At 51.2% G+C, this 17,235-nt stretch overlaps 2 protein-coding genes across 6 annotated transcripts in view; one reads left to right on the top strand and one right to left on the bottom strand.

Moving 5' to 3' along the window:
- The first annotated feature begins 395 nt into the window (after positions 1-395).
- SURF1 (SURF1 cytochrome c oxidase assembly factor) lies at positions 396-10,727 on the top strand. 4 transcript variants are annotated; one of them, XM_072131563.1, is made up of 7 exons: positions 396-425; positions 1,563-1,645; positions 1,934-2,122; positions 2,309-2,381; positions 4,753-4,915; positions 5,054-5,135; positions 5,336-10,727. In XM_072131563.1, exons 1-7 carry the CDS (start codon positions 399-401, stop codon positions 5,391-5,393), a joined length of 675 nt encoding a protein of 224 aa, XP_071987664.1. In that variant the 5' UTR covers positions 396-398; the 3' UTR covers positions 5,394-10,727. The 4 variants fall into 4 exon arrangements, with proteins under 4 accessions (XP_071987664.1, XP_071987666.1, XP_071987667.1 ...); XM_072131565.1 differs by lacking the exon at positions 396-425 and adding an exon at positions 830-871; XM_072131566.1 differs by lacking the exon at positions 396-425 and adding an exon at positions 1,290-1,319.
- A 293-nt stretch (positions 10,728-11,020) lies between these two features.
- Positions 11,021-17,235, bottom strand: part of LOC140106923 (sulfotransferase 1C4-like) — a 115,735-nt gene continuing 109,520 nt past the window's right edge. For both annotated transcript variants that reach the window (XM_072131562.1, XM_072131561.1), the window contains one exon: positions 11,021-11,196. In XM_072131562.1, coding sequence (XP_071987663.1) covers positions 11,084-11,196 — 113 coding nt within the window. In that variant the 3' untranslated portion in view covers positions 11,021-11,083. The remainder of the gene's footprint in view (positions 11,197-17,235) is intronic.

The raw sequence follows: 17,235 nt of genomic DNA on the forward strand, positions 1-17,235 counted from the left end.
TCATAGATCCCATCCGTCTGAGGGCAGCTCCTGTGCGGGGATCCATGTGTATATAGCAGTGCATGGAGCGTGTAATGCTGGGAACCCTGGTAAGTGGCCCAGCACTCAGCCCTCATAGATCCCATCCGTCTGAGGGCAGCTCCTGTGCGGGGGTCCATGTGTATATAGCAGTGCATGGAGCGTGTAATGCTGGGAACCCTGGTAAGTGGCCCAGCACTCAGCCCTCATAGATCCCATCCGTCTGAGGGCAGCTCCTGTGCGGGGGTCCATGTGTATATAGCAGTGCATGGAGGGTGTAATGCTGGGAACCCTGGTAAGTGGCCCAGCACTCAGCCCTCATAGATCCCATCCGTCTGAGGGCAGCTCCTGTGCGGGGATCCATGTGTATATAGCAGTGCATGGAGCGTGTAATGCTGGGAATCCTGGTAAGTGGCCCAGCACTCAGCCCTCATAGATCCCATCCGTCTGAGGGTAGCTCCTGTGCGGGGGTCCATGTGTATATAGCAGTGCATGGAGCGTGTAATGCTGGGAACCCTGGTAAGTGACCAGCACTCAGCCCTCATAGATCCCATCCGTCTGAGGGTAGCTCCTGTGCGGGGGTCCATGTGTATATAGCAGTGCATGGAGCGTGTAATGCTGGGAACCCTGGTAAGTGACCAGCACTCAGCCCTCATAGATCCCATCCGTCTGAGGGCAGCTCCTGTGCGGGGGTCCATGTGTATATAGCAGTGCATGGAGGGTGTAATGCTGGGAACCCTGGTAAGTGGCCCAGCACTCAGCCCTCATAGATCCCATCCGTCTGAGGGCAGCTCCTGTGCGGGGGTCCATGTGTATATAGCAGTGCATGGAGCTTGTAATGCTGGGAACCCTGGTAAGTGGCCCAGCACTCAGCCCTCATAGATCCCATCCGTCTGAGGGTAGCTCCTGTGCGGGGATCCATGTGTATATAGCAGTGCATGGAGCGTGTAATGCTGGGAACCCTGGTAAGTGGCCCAGCACTCAGCCCTCATAGATCCCATCCGTCTGAGGGCAGCTCCTGTGCGGGGGTCCATGTGTATATAGCAGTGCATGGAGCGTGTAATGCTGGGAACCCTGGTAAGTGGCCCAGCACTCAGCCCTCATAGATCCCATCCGTCTGAGGGCAGCTCCTGTGCGGGGGTCCATGTGTATATAGCAGTGCATGGAGCGTGTAATGCTGGGAACCCTGGTAAGTGGCCCAGCACTCAGCCCTCATAGATCCCATCCGTCTGAGGGCAGCTCCTGTGCGGGGGTCCATGTGTATATAGCAGTGCATGGAGCGTGTAATGCTGGGAACCCTGGTAAGTGGCCCAGCACTCAGCCCTCATAGATCCCATCCGTCTGAGGGCAGCTCCTGTGCGGGGATCCATGTGTATATAGCAGTGCATGGAGCGTGTAATGCTGGGAACCCTGGTAAGTGGCCCAGCACTCAGCCCTCATAGATTCCATCCGTCTGAGGGCAGCTCCTGTGAGGCTTCAGGCCCCTGTAGTGACTGGGGGTCTTGCAGGAATTGGACTCTTCAGGCAACTCTCTGCTTTTTCAGATACAGCGAAGGAAATGGAAACTGAAGGTCATCCAAGAGCTGGAGGCGCAGTATACATCCAGCCCCATACCTCTCCCCCCAAAGTGAGTATTTTGTAGAGTCTCGTACTGTCAGTGCACAGGATTAACATGACAAGCCGTGGCCGTCAGTATCATGTAACATGCCATCAAGCGGGTGGTGAAGGGAGCCCCCGCATGATTAGTCCAGCTGCACACACATGTGACAACCCATTGACTCGATACTATCGCACACGTGTACAATTGTGACACAAATAGGGTGACATACACAAACAGATGCGCCTCAGAAGCCAGAGTGTAGTAAAATCTATGCAGCTGTACACGGGTTATGTGTTCCTCATTGTGTATATTCAGTCCCACAGATCTGCAGTCAATGGAGTTTCATCCTGTCACGGTCAGAGGCCATTTTGATCACTCAAAGGAGCTTTATCTCAAGCCCCGCACTCTAGTGAAGCCAAGTACAGGGTCCCAAGAGGCAGCAGGGATGGGACCTCAGGAGATCGGGGCCCACGTCATCACCCCTTTCTTCTGCTCGGACCTTGGGTATGTATATTCCACAGGGAAGGACCTACCTGTGTGTAGGTAGCAGCTATTTCTGTGATTATTAGGGTTAATTAGTGCTGCCCCAGGTCTAATGATGTCATGGAGCAGATGGGGTCCTAGGGGTAGACACATGAAGGATTGGGTTGATTTCTTCCCCTCAATATCACTTGGCTCATTCCCTTTCAGAATCACTATCTTGGTAAACAGAGGATTTGTCCCTAACAAGAAGCTGAGTCCTCAGACGAGATCGGAGGGTCAGGTGAGCAGACACTACGGAGCTGAAGCGTCTCCAGCCATATGGCACGCCCCACGCACGGGGCAGTAAGGTGCCGCCTCTTTTGCATGCGTTGCCCTTCATTTTTATGCTGTGTGCTACAGACCATTCAGCGGGTGTATTTTACTCCCCTCCCTCGTGTGCAGAGCTGTGAGGGGCGCCATTTACTATACTTTACAATGACTCCAATTTCTTACAGGCTTCCTATTTACAGCTTTTAACCCTTCTTTAGGTCAGTACGACCATGGAGATACCAGAGTATCCCCCTGCTTTCTCCTCTGAGAGTACATACAAGCAGACCCAGAGGTACCAACAAGTGACATGGCAGTGGTGCCGCCCTTCAGCAACATGAAAGAGGTCCATTTTAGGGAGCCACCTTTGGTTTTTGTGGGTCAGCTGGAAGAATAAAGGTGTATATAGCGCCACGCTGACCACGTATGTCTCTTCCATCCCTCTCATAGCGGACAACCCCATGTTCTCCTCCAATATGCCATCGGTGGGGAGACCAACTTTGACCTAAGCATGCAACCTAAACTAGTTAGGGGAGAGTGTGCCTTCGGAGGGTTAGGGTTAACCCACAAGATCTGAAAATTCTGATTTGAAGTTTTTTTTTTTGACACTTTGCGCTGTGAAACCAAAATGTAACTGAACCAGCAAATATCGTAAAAATCTTGGTGCTTCCTTCCCAGAAATGTACATGGTCCCACAGGAGTAAGAGTCCATAGGTGACGGGTGTGCTTACTTTGTCCATTTACATACATAACATGGAGCCAGTCTAGCACGTGGCATAGCTACCTGCTGTGGTCCCTGCATTGTCCCACTCGGAGTCCTGAAAGATCATTTAGCGGCCCCATTCACACGGCTGTATTGGGGAGTGTGATCTCACCACATCTCCAGCCAGACTTCAGCCCTGGATAAGCACCTGGTCGTGTGGATGAGGCCTAAGTGGGTGTTAGAGTGGGACATGAAAAAATAGCAGACATTTATGTGTGAGCGTCATTATTGTTCATATATTGTAGCCACCAACCCTGTAGATTGATGGGAACCTCCAAATTAGTATGCGAGCAGAGATGGGCACATGCCAGAAGCTGCGCTGGGCGCACGTCAGCACCAGTAGGGCCTGGCCGTATGTTGTCAGTGAGGGTTAGGGTTAGAATACCATAATATACACACATATACAGATTTATGACCTGGTATATGGAGAAGTCAGCTGGTCATTATACCAGAGCCCGTACAGGAGCCCCCACGGGGTCACAGGACTTGTCTGCTATTCTGGTTGCTTGCTTAGAATTTGATTCTTGGTGTATGCAGTCAGCTTGGTTTTAGGTTCCTTCTGCTCATGAAGGTGTGCAGCTCGGAGCCAGGACAAGAGGAATAGGAATGGGCCATGGAAACCACTATATTATATCATATAATCTATCTGGCTGTAGCTATAATTTATGCCATATATGCGGGATCTGAAATATTTATGGTGGGGATGTCATGGTCTTGTCCAGCTGGGGGCTCCAAAATGACTTCTTCCAATCCTGGCAGTGCTCTTGTGCCAGTCTGTAAGTCACAGTAGTACCTTTATACAATGTCTACAGTCCATTCCCTCGGGCAGTAAACTATAAGTGGGCACAACTGCCCCTCTGTCCTTCTCCTGCATTGTCATGTCATGGAGCTGCACCAACACCCCAGCGTGCCCAAAATCTCCTTCTCCTTAAGAAATCCTTCTCTCCTGTAGAAGAGCCACCTTTACTCCCAGTGGTGTAATACCATGGCTAGTCCACGCTCCATCTTACAACTTTCATCATATAGATATAGATATATATATATATATGAGAGATAATTTGATTGTGGAGCCTGGGGTCAGGGGTCAGCATGAACAGCCCTGCAGATCGGAGCATTAGCAGGTATTTCAGGAATGGACATTTTGATAGATTTGGCTTTTTGGGACAGACTTGCCTGACATACTTGTTCATATAGTGTTCTAGGGGGTTTTCTTTTTACTATTTTCCCTGGATCCCTCGGGGGTCTTATTGCTGATACCATATACTGGATCTGTATTAGACCCGGCATCTGGCAGGTCCATTAGAAATTGTGCCATTCATATAAATCTCCTCCAATATGATGGACAGGTGAGAAGTCTGAGGCTGCAGGGCCATAGGTTGGGTCCTTCTTCCTCTTGTTCTATGTCGTCTATATGTAATGGATGTGATCCTCTTGCTGAATGTACAACACCGGGGGCTTAACCCATCCCCCATGCAATGTATAGCAGTGTGTGCGGAGGCCCCTTATGGTACAGAATGAGCTTTGCTGACATTTGGGCTGCTGCTTCTGCACTGTGATTGTTGATTGGTTTCTTCCTCTGCAGATTGAAGGGGATCTGGATCTGGTGGGCATCGTGAGACTCACAGAAAATCGCCAACAATTTTCTCCAGAGAATGATGTTCAGAAGAATGTGTGGTATTATCGAGACCTGGCAGCTATGGCGGAGCGGAGCGGGGCAGAGCCCATTTATATTGAGGCTGTGTATGGTACGTGCACCCCTTGTGTCATACTACTTGTAGGCAAGGCACTTTGCATCCATTAAGACCCCAGTATTTTCAGATGAGAAGCAGCAGAAGATGGCGGAGCTACACAGAAGATGAATGAAAGTCTCTTCTCTTCCTTAGATACAACTGTTCCTGGGGGACCCATTGGTGGACAGACCCGCGTGGCACTAAAAAATGACCACCTGCAGTACAGTGTGACCTGGTAGGTAATCCACAAACCCTGTACATAGTACCCAAATATATCCCAAAAGACTGGTGTTGTATGTGTGAGCTGTAGTGTGATGTACTGCAGCTACCACCCCCAATCCTATGGAAGCCAGGGCATTGCATGAGAGGATTGCACATGAACCATGACAGGGATCCAGAGCCCCATCAGCAGTAATGTCTGTCCTTACTTTTCAGGTTCTCTCTATCTGCCTTCACCTCCCTCCTGTGGTACCAGAAATTCATCCGGAAATAGTGGTTTCCTTGTCCTCTCCTGACTGCGGACCCTCCGTCATTGCTACAAGTTGTGTTCCAATGCTACAGCCATGGCCGCCATAGTATTAGACATCACTTGTCCATAGCACCAATCGTATCTGACAATGAGACTAACTGGTATTTATAGACCTCATGCCCCCTAGCTCTTCCCAGATATAGGCTTCAGTGGGTGTGAGACCTGTATATTCCCCTGGTGCAGGGCTATGCTGTTATCTGGGACGTGAGACCTGTATATTGTGTATATTCCCCTGGTGCAGGGCTATGCTGTTATCTGGGACGTGAGGCCTGTATATTGTGTATATTCCCTTGGTGCAGATGCTCTATAGCATAACAGTGAGACAAGCCAGTGGTTGCAGGGGATAGGGGGCCATAAGCTGCTCTCTGGAGGGAGGTCCTTCAGTCACACCCTAGTCCATGTAAGGCCCCTGCTCAGGCACCCTATAGCATTATGGTCAGAACTATGTCCTGCTCTGTGACACAGGGGGTCTCTGTATTATTCAGGTAATCAGTAATAACATTTTGAGGAATTCATTTTTTTGTGTCTTTTCAATCAGGCACTTTGTTGTGTGTGTGTGTGTGTGTGTGTGTGTGTGTGTGTGTGTGTGTGTGTGGGGGGGGAATAAAAAAAAAAAATTAACCCCAGTTTGGAAATGTTTATGTTTTGTGTATGGACACTAGATGTAGATGCTGTTTCTAAAATCATGTCTTCTCTCTTCTTGATAAAACTGAACTTCTTGTCTTTCCACCATCCACTAACAGTCTATCCTGACCTCTCCATCTCGGTCTGTGGGGTCACTATAGCACCGGGGCAGCAGGCCCGCTGTCCTGGGGTTGTGCTGGACTCCTGACCTCTCCATCTCGGTCTGTGGGGTCACTATAGCACCGGGGCAGCAGGCCGCTGTCCTGGGGTTGTGCTGGACTCTGACCTCTCCATCTCGGTCTGTGGGGTCACTATAGCACCGGGGCAGCAAGCCGCTGTCCTGGGGTTGTGCTGGACTCTGACCTCTCCATCTCGGTCTGTGGGGTCACTATAGCACCGGGGCAGCAGGCCGCTGTCCTGGGGTTGTGCTGGACTCTGACCTCTTCATCTCGGTCTGTGGGGTCACTATAGCACTGGGGCAGCAGGCCCGCTGTCTTGGGGTTGTGCTGGACTCCTTGACCTCTCCATCTCGGTCTGTGGGGTCACTATAGCACTGGGGCAGCAGGCCGCTGTCCTGTGGTTGTGCTGGACTCTGACCTCTCCATCTCGGTCTGTGGGGTCACTATAGCACCGGGGCAGCAGGCCGCTGTCCTGGGGTTGTGCTGGACTCTGACCTCTCCATCTCGGTCTGTGGGGTCACTATAGCACCGGGGCAGCAGGCCGCTGTCCTGGGGTTGTGCTGGACTCTGACCTCTCCATCTCGGTCTGTGGGATCTCTATAGCACTGGGGCCGCTGTCTTGGGGCTGTGCTGGACTCCTTGACCTCTCCATCTTGGTCTGTGGGGTCACTATAGCACCGGGGCAGCAGGCCGCTGTCCTGGGGTTGTGCTGGACTCTGACCTCTTCATCTCGGTCTGTGGGGTCACTATAGCACTGGGGCAGCAGGCCCGCTGTCTTGGGGTTGTGCTGGACTCCTGACCTCTCCATCTCGGTCTGTGGGGTCACTATAGCACCGGGGCAGCAGGCCGCTGTCCTGGGGTTGTGCTGGACTCTGACCTCTCCATCTCGGTCTGTGGGGTCACTATAGCACCGGGGCAGCAAGCCGCTGTCCTGGGGTTGTGCTGGACTCTGACCTCTCCATCTCGGTCTGTGGGGTCACTATAGCACCGGGGCAGCAGGCCGCTGTCCTGGGGTTGTGCTGGACTCTGACCTCTTCATCTCGGTCTGTGGGGTCACTATAGCACTGGGGCAGCAGGCCCGCTGTCTTGGGGTTGTGCTGGACTCCTTGACCTCTCCATCTCGGTCTGTGGGGTCACTATAGCACTGGGGCAGCAGGCCGCTGTCCTGTGGTTGTGCTGGACTCTGACCTCTCCATCTCGGTCTGTGGGGTCACTATAGCACCGGGGCAGCAGGCCGCTGTCCTGGGGTTGTGCTGGACTCTGACCTCTCCATCTCGGTCTGTGGGATCTCTATAGCACTGGGGCCGCTGTCTTGGGGCTGTGCTGGACTCCTTGACCTCTCCATCTTGGTCTGTGGGGTCACTATAGCACCGGGGCCGCTGTCCTGGGGTTGTGCTGTACTCCTTGACCTCTCCATCTCGGTCTGTGGGGTCACTATAGCACCGGGGCACAGGCCGCTGTCCTGGGGTTGTGCTGGAGTCTGACCTCTCCATCTCGGTCTGTGGGGTCACTATAGCACCGGGGCACAGGCCGCTGTCCTGGGGTTGTGCTGGACTCCTGACCTCTCCATCTCGGTCTGTGGGGTCACTATAGCACCGGGGCACAGGCCGCTGTCTTGGGGATGTGCTGGACTCCTGACCTCTCCATCTCGGTCTGTGGGGTCACTATAGCACCGGGGCAGCAGGCCCGCTGTCCTGGGGTTGTGCTGGACTCCTGACCTCTCCATCTCGGTCTGTGGGATCACTATAGCACCGGGGCAGCAGGCCGCTGTCCTGGGGTTGTGCTGGACTCCTGACCTCTCCATCTCGGTCTGTGGGGTCACTATAGCTCCGGGGCAGCAGGCCCGCTGTCCTGGGGTTGTGCTGGACTCCTGACCTCTCCATCTCGGTCTGTGGGGTCACTATAGCACCGAGGCAGCAGGCCGCTGTCCTGGGGTTGTGCTGGACTCTGACCTCTCCATCTCGGTCTGTGGGATCACTATAGCACCGGGACAGCAGGCCGCTGTCCTGGGGTTGTGCTGGACTCCTGACCTCTCCATCTCGGTCTGTGGGGTCACTATAGCACCGGGGCAGCAAGCCGCTGTCCTGGGGTTGTGCTGGACTCTGACCTCTCCATCTCGGTCTGTGGGATCTCTATAGCCCCGGGGCCGCTGTCTTGGGGTTGTGCTGGACTCCTTACCTCTCCATCTCGGTCTGTGGGGTCACTATAGCACCGGGGCAGCAAGCCGCTGTCCTGGGGTTGTGCTGGACTCTGACCTCTCCATCTCGGTCTGTGGGATCTCTATAGCCCCGGGGCCGCTGTCTTGGGGTTGTGCTGGACTCCTTACCTCTCCATCTCGGTCTGTGGGGTCACTATAGCACCGGGGCAGCAGGCCCGCTGTCCTGGGGTTGTGCTGGACTCCTGACCTCTCCATCTCGGTCTGTGGGGTCACTATAGCACCGGGGCAGCAGGCCGCTGTCCTGGGGTTGTGCTGGACTCTGACCTCTCCATCTCGGTCTGTGGGGTCACTATAGCACCGGGGCAGCAGGCCGCTGTCCTGGGGTTGTGCTGGACTCTGACCTCTCCATCTCGGTCTGTGGGGTCACTATAGCACCGGGGCAGCAGGCCGCTGTCCTGGGGTTGTGCTGGACTCTGACCTCTCCATCTCGGTCTGTGGGGTCACTATAGCACTGGGGCAGCATGCCGCTATCCTGGGGTTGTGCTGGACTCTGACCTCTCCATCTCGGTCTGTGGGGTCACTATAGCACCGGGGCAGCAGGCCGCTGTCCTGGGGTTGTGCTGGACTCTGACCTCTCCATCTCGGTCTGTGGGGTCACTATAGCACTGGGGCAGCATGCCGCTGTCCTGGGGTTGTGCTGGACTCTGACCTCTCCATCTCGGTCTGTGGGGTCACTATAGCACCGGGGCAGCAGGCCGCTGTCCTGGGGTTGTGCTGGACTCCAACCTCTTTTGATATGAAATCTCTTGCCTCAGAAATGTCTCTAGAATCCGCACATTTATTTAGTAAAAGGCAAGTTTTTCTGCACAAAATTTGTGCTGAAACCCCTAACTCGGCTTATACTTGAGTCTATTAAAAAAATTAACCCTGTGCTCACCTTTCCGACGCCCACCGTAGGTCATCTTCTGCTTCCAATGCTCCGGTGCCTCTTCCTCTCCCCTCGTGATGCCAGCAGCTCACAGACCATGACGTCGGCAAGTGGCTGATGTCATTGTGTTTGTCGGCCAAGCGCTAACACCTGAAGAAAGAAGAGGACCTATGGGGGCTGTCGGCCGTATACTACAGGGGGCTGTGACCAATGCATTTCCCATCATCGGCTTATACTCAAATGAATAGGTTTTCTCTGTTTTTTTTTTTTTTGTGTTCAAATTTGGTACCTCGGCTTATACTGGAGAATATACGGTACCAATTTGATGAATTATGAAGCAAACATACCCTGAGAATGCTGTAGCTACACTGATGCATCATAATATCTCGGGGAATCCCTCCGCTGAGTAGTTTCCCTAAACAATTATAAAAGTATGATATTAAACTGTCTCGCTCCTTTGCCTGAGCTCAGCGCTTTTCCTAGCACATTAGTTATGCACTGCATAATGATGTAATCCCTGGGTTGTGCCTGAAGGAAGAATAATCCATTGCTGCACCATCCCTCAGCTGCTGTTTATGAGTGATTGATTAGTCATGTCTGGACTAGGCCCATGTGTAATACAAGCTCCATGTAACTTGTGCAATTATGCAATCCACCTTTCCCAATGCTAAAATTCAGGGATTAACCAAAATATGATCCTGCATCAGTGTAGCTACAGCATTCTCAAGGTAATGCATCAAATAGTACATTTTCTTTAATTCAGCAGCCACAAAGCTTTGCTGCACCTCCTATCTTTCATCTCAGTCTATCATATAACCCGTGCTCTTAGATCCACCAGTGATATTAGATTAATCTCTACCTTAATTCCAAACTCCCACTCACGTCTCCAAAACTTCTCCTGAGCTGCACCCATTCTATGGAATGCTCTGTCCTGGACAGCCAGACCAACACCCAAACTCCACAAAGTTTTAAAGTTCTCTTAACACCCATCATTTTAGGCAGATCTATCACACTCACTAACTGCATGGAATGTCAACTCCTTTACCAACCCTGTTGGGTCCTCACATGTGTCATCCAGCAACCACCAGGCTTCTCTGAGGTCCCATTCACATTGGACTTTGTGTATAAGATGACGGCTGATGACTGGGTCAAGCAGCAGCACCTCTATATATTATATAATACTTTTTTCTATATTTTGCTAGACCATTATATATTCTTTTTACCTCTTGTGCCCCACCCTTCTTCCTCATAGACTGTAAGCTCTTGTGAGCAGGGACCTCACTCCTTTTTTTCCCCCATATGAATGTTTGTGCTCTGTCATGTATTATTATATTGTATTGTCCCCTATGATTTGTAAAGCTACGGAATAAAATGGCGCTATATAAATAAAGATTATTATTATTAGTGGGCCCAGCTGCCCCCCTGGTTGTGTCTGGTGCCGTAACTCGTGGTGAGAAGGAGCTGTTGGTCCACAAATTGACTGCTGGCGGTGCTCAGTAATGGGAGTATAGACAGGGATTGCTCCATCAGGTCATTCCCTGGATAGCTGGGTGACTGTACTGGCTATTGTGTGTCTCTTATCCTGTGTATGGGGGTGTGTGCAAACTTGCTACAACCTATATAAAACTCTCACTATGTTATATGTAGTGGTTGTCGTACTGTCTGGCGTTGGTAGGTTTAGGGAATGCAGTAGCCACACTAGTGATGGCACATCCTTTATTTCGTTTAGTATAGGGACGAGTCAGGATTTTTCTTCCTTCAAGATTCATTTTGGGTTGTGGAATGTGAGTGAGGAGTCTTCCATCTGCCTTCGATAATCGTCCTCAAATATCTCATTCTGCTGGACTGTGAACATGGTCTTCCAGTCTCCGACTTTCCCTGTCAAGCAGAAGACAAGGTACAGGGGGGTTAGAGAAGAGCAGGTCACATCCTATTGTCTCCATCATTGGCGGCCTTGTAAGAGACGCAGCTCAGGTTATAGCCTCAGTGGGGTGGATGCATCAGTCTATTTAGAATTTTAATGAATTCCCCCTAATGTGGGGACATGCCTGGGTGGCATCAGTATTTCCCCTATGCCTCCATCAGCAGCACCACAGGAGACTTCCCTTACCCCCAGGGACAGGAAACAAAGGACTGGAACCCTTTAAGTGTAGACCCTCCTGACAACTCACCAGTTTTTGTTTCCTGTCCCTCGCGATGGATGGAAGCCTGTAGACCTCCATGTAAAGCGTGCCGCTTGGAGCCCCTAGAAGGTACATGGAGGCTGTATAGGGTACGTGGGCTTTGGGCAGCAGAACCACCTGCCTTCGCCGCACCTGCAGCATAAGACCTGACACGCAGGCAGCCCTGGACGATCCCCCATGCCTACATGGTGGTGTGGGAGCGGGATCCAGTGTGTATCGTGTGAGGCACACCCCGTTTCATCCGTATACAGCTAGGGGAGAGAGGCTGCATCTTCTTTAGTTAGCCAGCTGCTTGGACAGAAAGTGGCCGGCTATGGGAGCACAAAAGCTCCAAACCGGGAGGCACAGATTTGGCGCAAAAATTTAAAGTTAAAAGCACCAAGTGAGCTCACATGATGGCTGCTACTTTAGCTGTGCTCCCGCTGCGTTTTAGCCTGAGAAGTCATATGGCTTCTTCCTCTATGCTTTGCTGGACTCCGTTCCTGTTGCCATCTTTTTGACTCCTTCAGGAAAACCTGGCTCTCTTAAGCCTGTGGCTGTTTCTGAAACCCCTGGTCCAGTCAGTCCCTCCTCTATGGGAGTTCATGGGAAAAACTGTGTATGATCCCATTCTTTTATTGTTTTTCTATTGTACCTTGTAGGCATCAAAAGGTGTGTGCAATACGTAAAAAAATCACTAATCACTAATCCTGTGGTTCAGGAAGACTCCCTGTCCCTACTATCCAGATTTTAGACCTTGATTAAGCCCCAGCCATCTACCTATGGAATGCCAGTAACGCCTATGCCTCCCCTTCTGCAACCAACTGCTGAAGAAGAGTGTGAAATTTTTGATGTAGATTCAAATTATGGTTCTGGGAAACCATTCTGTACATCAGACTATACAGACTTTTAAAGGAAATATCCTTTCTCTGAAGAAGACTGGGCTTTTTGAAACATGGTACCAAAAGTAGAAGACTTGCTTTTCCTTTGAGGATTTAGGGCTGTAGAAAAAGGTTGACAGCCTTCTGAAGAAGTTGTGGGAAAATTCCATGGCCATGTTACATCCCAGCATAGCAGCTACGGCATGTACGGTGGGGGTTTGACTCGAACAGTTGGAACATCATTTGGTGTCTGCTACAACATCAGAAGAGATCCTGCCACTATTGCCAATCCTGCAGCAAGCAGGTTGTAGATGCATCAGCATATCTGATGAGGATGACTGCCAGATTAGCATCTTTAGCAAATGCGACCAGGAGGACAACATGGCTGAAGCTGTAAAGTGGTGATGCTGGGTCCAAAAATAAATTATGCCCCTTACCCTGTGAGGGGGATCGGATGTTCGGGAAAGGGTTGGGTGACATTCTGGAAAAATAAAGGGTTTCCAATGTTATTCAGATATTTCCAGCACTCCCAGTCTTATCGAGGGTAAAGAAGGGCGTATGTGGAAGAGGTGGAGTGTACAGATCTCAAGCTGCCAGAGATTGAGCCAAAGGTTTCCTCTTCAAATCTAATGCCAAATTAGGGATGGGGAGGGGGGGGCTAAGGTAGTTCTATCCCGCCTGGGCCAGTCAATCGTCTTTCCCATGGGTAAAGGCAATGATCGAGCGGGGCTCCCCGATCAAATTCAACTCTCCTCCTCCCAGAAGATTCCTGAACGTAAGAGATTGACTGAACCAGGCTGCATTGGAATCTAAGATATTGGGGCAGATTTATCAAGCTGTCTGAAAGTCAGAATATTTCTAATTGCCCATGGCAACCAATCACAGCTCCCCTTTAAAATATTCATGAGCACTGTTTAAATGAAAGCTGACCTGTGATTGGTTGCCATGGGCAACTAGAAATATTCTGACCAACCAACAGAGAAAAGGGTATTACGCCTGTGTATTTCTGGTAAGAAAACCAAACGGCTCATTCAGAACAATTTAAATTTTTTATCTGAAATAAAGGAAATTCAAGATAGAGACTGGTCTACAGTGCATTCTCTGGAGAAAGACCACTTCATGGCTACCCTGGACATGAGCGACGCCTTCTCTCATATCCCTATCCACAGGAACTCGCAAGTCTGCGAATTGCTCTTTACATAAAAGGGTTCCTACTTCATTTTCAATTTCAGGCATTTTGATATTTTCTCTGGCCTGTAGATATTCATGAAGGTCATGGCCGAGGTAGTTACTGTCCTTCATTTAAAAGGAATTCATATAATTCCATACCTGGACAACTTGCTTGTTTCTGCCCCTTCAGAACATTTGCTCCAAGAACATTTGGGGCAAACTCTCTCAAAGTTATTATGGCTGATAAATTGGGAAATGTACAAATGGGTTCCTTCACAGAAAAAGGTATTCCTTGGGATCTTGCTAGACAAAAATGATGTTCCTTGGTCAGATCTCTACTTTTCTTCACAGACCAAAGGCTTCCTGGGGTCCATGGCAGTGGGGTGACACAAGAGGTTGTATAATGGTCCAGCCATTCTTTATAAGGGAACAATATAAAGTAATTTAATAAATAATTTACTAAACAACGATGTTGCTGCTTGAACCAGCCATCAGCCGCCATCTTATGTACAGGGTCCTAGGTGAAAAAGACTGCAGAGAAGCCTGGAGCTTGGTATATATCAGCTGTTTGCCAGATAACAGATGGGAGATAGGACATAGGATGGATTAGTAAAGGGAGAGTTGACATTTCAAGCAGTTAGCGAGTGTGATAGGCTTGCCTAAAGAGAAGGGTTTTAAGAGCATGTTTGAAGCTTTGGAGGGTGGGTATTAGTCTCAGAGTCTGGGGAAGGGCATTCCAGAGAATTGGTGCAACTCGGGAGAAGTCCTGGATACGTGCATGGGAGGTTCGAATTAAGGTAGAGATTAATCTAATGTCACTGGCAGATCGAAGAGCACGGCAAGGGCGATAGACTGAGATGAGAGATAGGGAGGTGCAGCATTATTCAGAGCTTTGTGGATGAGGGTTATTATTTTAAAGTGAATATGGAAGGAGATGGTAGCCAGTGCAGTGATTGGCACAAACTGGAGGCATCCGTGTAGTGTTTGGCCTGAAAGACGAGCTTGGCTGCATTAAGAATAGATTGAAGAGGAGAGAGTTTAGAGAGTGGAAGGCCGATTAGTTGGGAGTTACAGGAGTCTAGTTGAGAGTGAATAAGTGCAACAATTAGCATTTTAGAAGTTTCAAATGTCAGAAACGTCCGGATTCTGGAGATGTTTCTGAGATGCATACGGCAAGAGCGAGCAAGAGATTGAATATATGGTGAAAAAGAGAGGTCAGAGTCCAGCACAACCCCAAGACAGCGGGCCTGCTGCCTCGGTGCTATAGTGATCCCACAGACCGAGATGGAGAGGTCAGAGTCCAGCACAACCCCAAGACAGCGGGCCTGCTGCCTCGGTGCTATAGTGATCCCACAGACCGAGATGGAGAGGTCAGGGTTGGGTAAGTTAGTAGATGGTGGAAAGACAAGAAGTTCAGTCTTAGAAAGATTAAGTTTCAAGAAGAGAGAGGACATGATGTTAGAGACAGCAGAGAGACAGTCACTAGTGTCTGGGGCAAGGCCGGGGGGATGTTACATACAGAAGTATATAGCTGGAGACAGCAGAGAGACAGTCACTAGTGTCTGGGATAAGGCAGGGGTGATGTTACATACAGAAGTATATAGCTGGGGATATCAGCAGAGAGACAGTCACTAGTGTCTGGGGTAAGGCAGGGGTGATGTTACGTGCAGAAGTATATAGCTGGAGACAGCAGAGAGACAGTCACTAGTGTCTGGGGTAAGGCAGGGGTGATGTTACGTGCAGAAGTATACAGCTGGGGATATCAGCAGAGAGACAGTCACTAGTGTCTGGGGTAAGGCCGTGGGATGTTACATACAGAAGTATACAGCTGGGGGACATCAGCAGAGAGACAGTCACTAGTGTCTGGGGTAAGGCCGGGGGGATGTTACGTGCAGAAGTATATAGCTGGAGACATCAGTGTCACAATCTCAGGGGAATAGTCCCTTAGGACTAAGTGAGTGGACTCCCTGGACCACCGCGGGAGATAACAACCTTAGCCGCACCCGGGAGCGGAGTCTAAGTGAACTCCTGGTCTTCGCCAGAGCCCGCCGCAAAGCGGGATGGTCTTGCTGCGGCGGGGAGTCACCAGGTCGCTCCGCGGGTGCGACTAGGCCCACGGCGGCAGCCAAGGTAGGGACACGGGGACCACGGGAAGGCAGGCAGGCAGGCAGGACCACGGGAAGGCAGGCAGGCAGGACCACAGGCAGGCAGGCAGGCAGGACCACGGGAAGGCAGGCAGGCAGGACCACGGGAAGGCAGGCAGGCAGGACCACGGGAAGGCAGGCAGGCAGGACCACGGGAAGGCAGGCAGGCAGGACCACGGGAAGGCAGGCAGGCAGGCAGGCAGGACCACGGGAAGGCAGGCAGGCAGGACCACGGGAAGGCAGGCAGGCAGGACCACGGGAAGGCAGGCAGGACCACGGGAAGGCAGGACCACGGGAAGGCAGGCAGGCAGGAGCACGGGAAGGCAGGCAGGCAGGAGCACGGGAAGGCAGGCAGGACCACGGGAAGGCAGGCAGGACCGCCACAGGAACCACAGAACAGAGGAACAACACGTAACACTGCAAACCGGGAACACGGAAACTCAGAGGCGTCTGGAAACGCTCAAGAAGGCTTTCTCCTCAGAAGAGTGAACTGAAGATCCGGCAGGGGATGCTGGGAGTCGCCAGGCTATATAGCCGAGCCTGGAATGCCAGAGCCAATAAGGAGGACGCTGGCCCTTTAAGGCTGGGAGAAGTCCTCGCCGCGCTCCCTCTAGTGGCAGGAGCACGCGACTGCATGGAAGCAGCATGCGGCCTACACGCTGGGAGCAAGAGTGCAGGCCGGAGCCTGGAGAGGTAAGTAAGAGCTGGGGGAGCGGGGACCGCGGCAGCAGGCACGGGTTCACCCTCAATCCGTACCGAGGATCGCGGGTGTAACCGTGACAATCAGCAGAGAGACAGTCACTAGTGTCTGGGGTAAGGCCGGGGGGATGTTACGTGCAGAAGTATATAGCTGGAGACATCAGCAGAGAGACAGTCACTAGTGTTCTGGGGTAAGGCAGGGGTGATGTTACATACAGAAGTATATAGCTGGGGATATCAGCAGAGAGACAGTCACTAGTGTTCTGGGGTAAGGCAGGGGTGATGTTACATACAGAAGTATACAGCTGGGTGTAATCAGCAGAGAGACAGTCACTAGTGTTCTGGGGTAAGGCAGGGGTGATGTTACATACAGAAGTATATAGCTGGGGGACATCAGCAGAGAGACAGTCACTAGTGTCTGGGGTAAGGCAGGGGTGCTGTTACATACAGAAGTATACAGCTGGGTGTAATCAGCAGAGAGACAGTCACTAGTGTCTGGGGTAAGGCCGGGGTGATGTTACATACAGAAGTATATAGCTGGGTGTAATCAGCAGAGAGACAGTCACTAGTGTCTGGGGTAAGGCAGGGGTGATGTTACATACAGAAGTATATAGCTGGGTGTAATCAGCAGAGAGACAGTCACTAGTGTCTGGGGTAAGGCCGGGGGGATGTTACATACAGAAGTATATAGCTGGGGATATCAGCAGAGAGACAGTCACTAGTGTCTGGGGTAAGGCCGGGGGATGTTACATACAGAAGTATATAGCTGGGTGTAATCAGCAGAGAGACAGTCACTAGTGTCTGGGGTAAGGCAGGGGTGATGTTACATACAGAAGTATATAGCTGGGTGTAATCAGCAGA

This window comes from Engystomops pustulosus, unplaced genomic scaffold, assembly GCF_040894005.1.
Source record: "Engystomops pustulosus unplaced genomic scaffold, aEngPut4.maternal MAT_SCAFFOLD_90, whole genome shotgun sequence".
Taxonomy (NCBI): domain Eukaryota; kingdom Metazoa; phylum Chordata; class Amphibia; order Anura; family Leptodactylidae; genus Engystomops; species Engystomops pustulosus.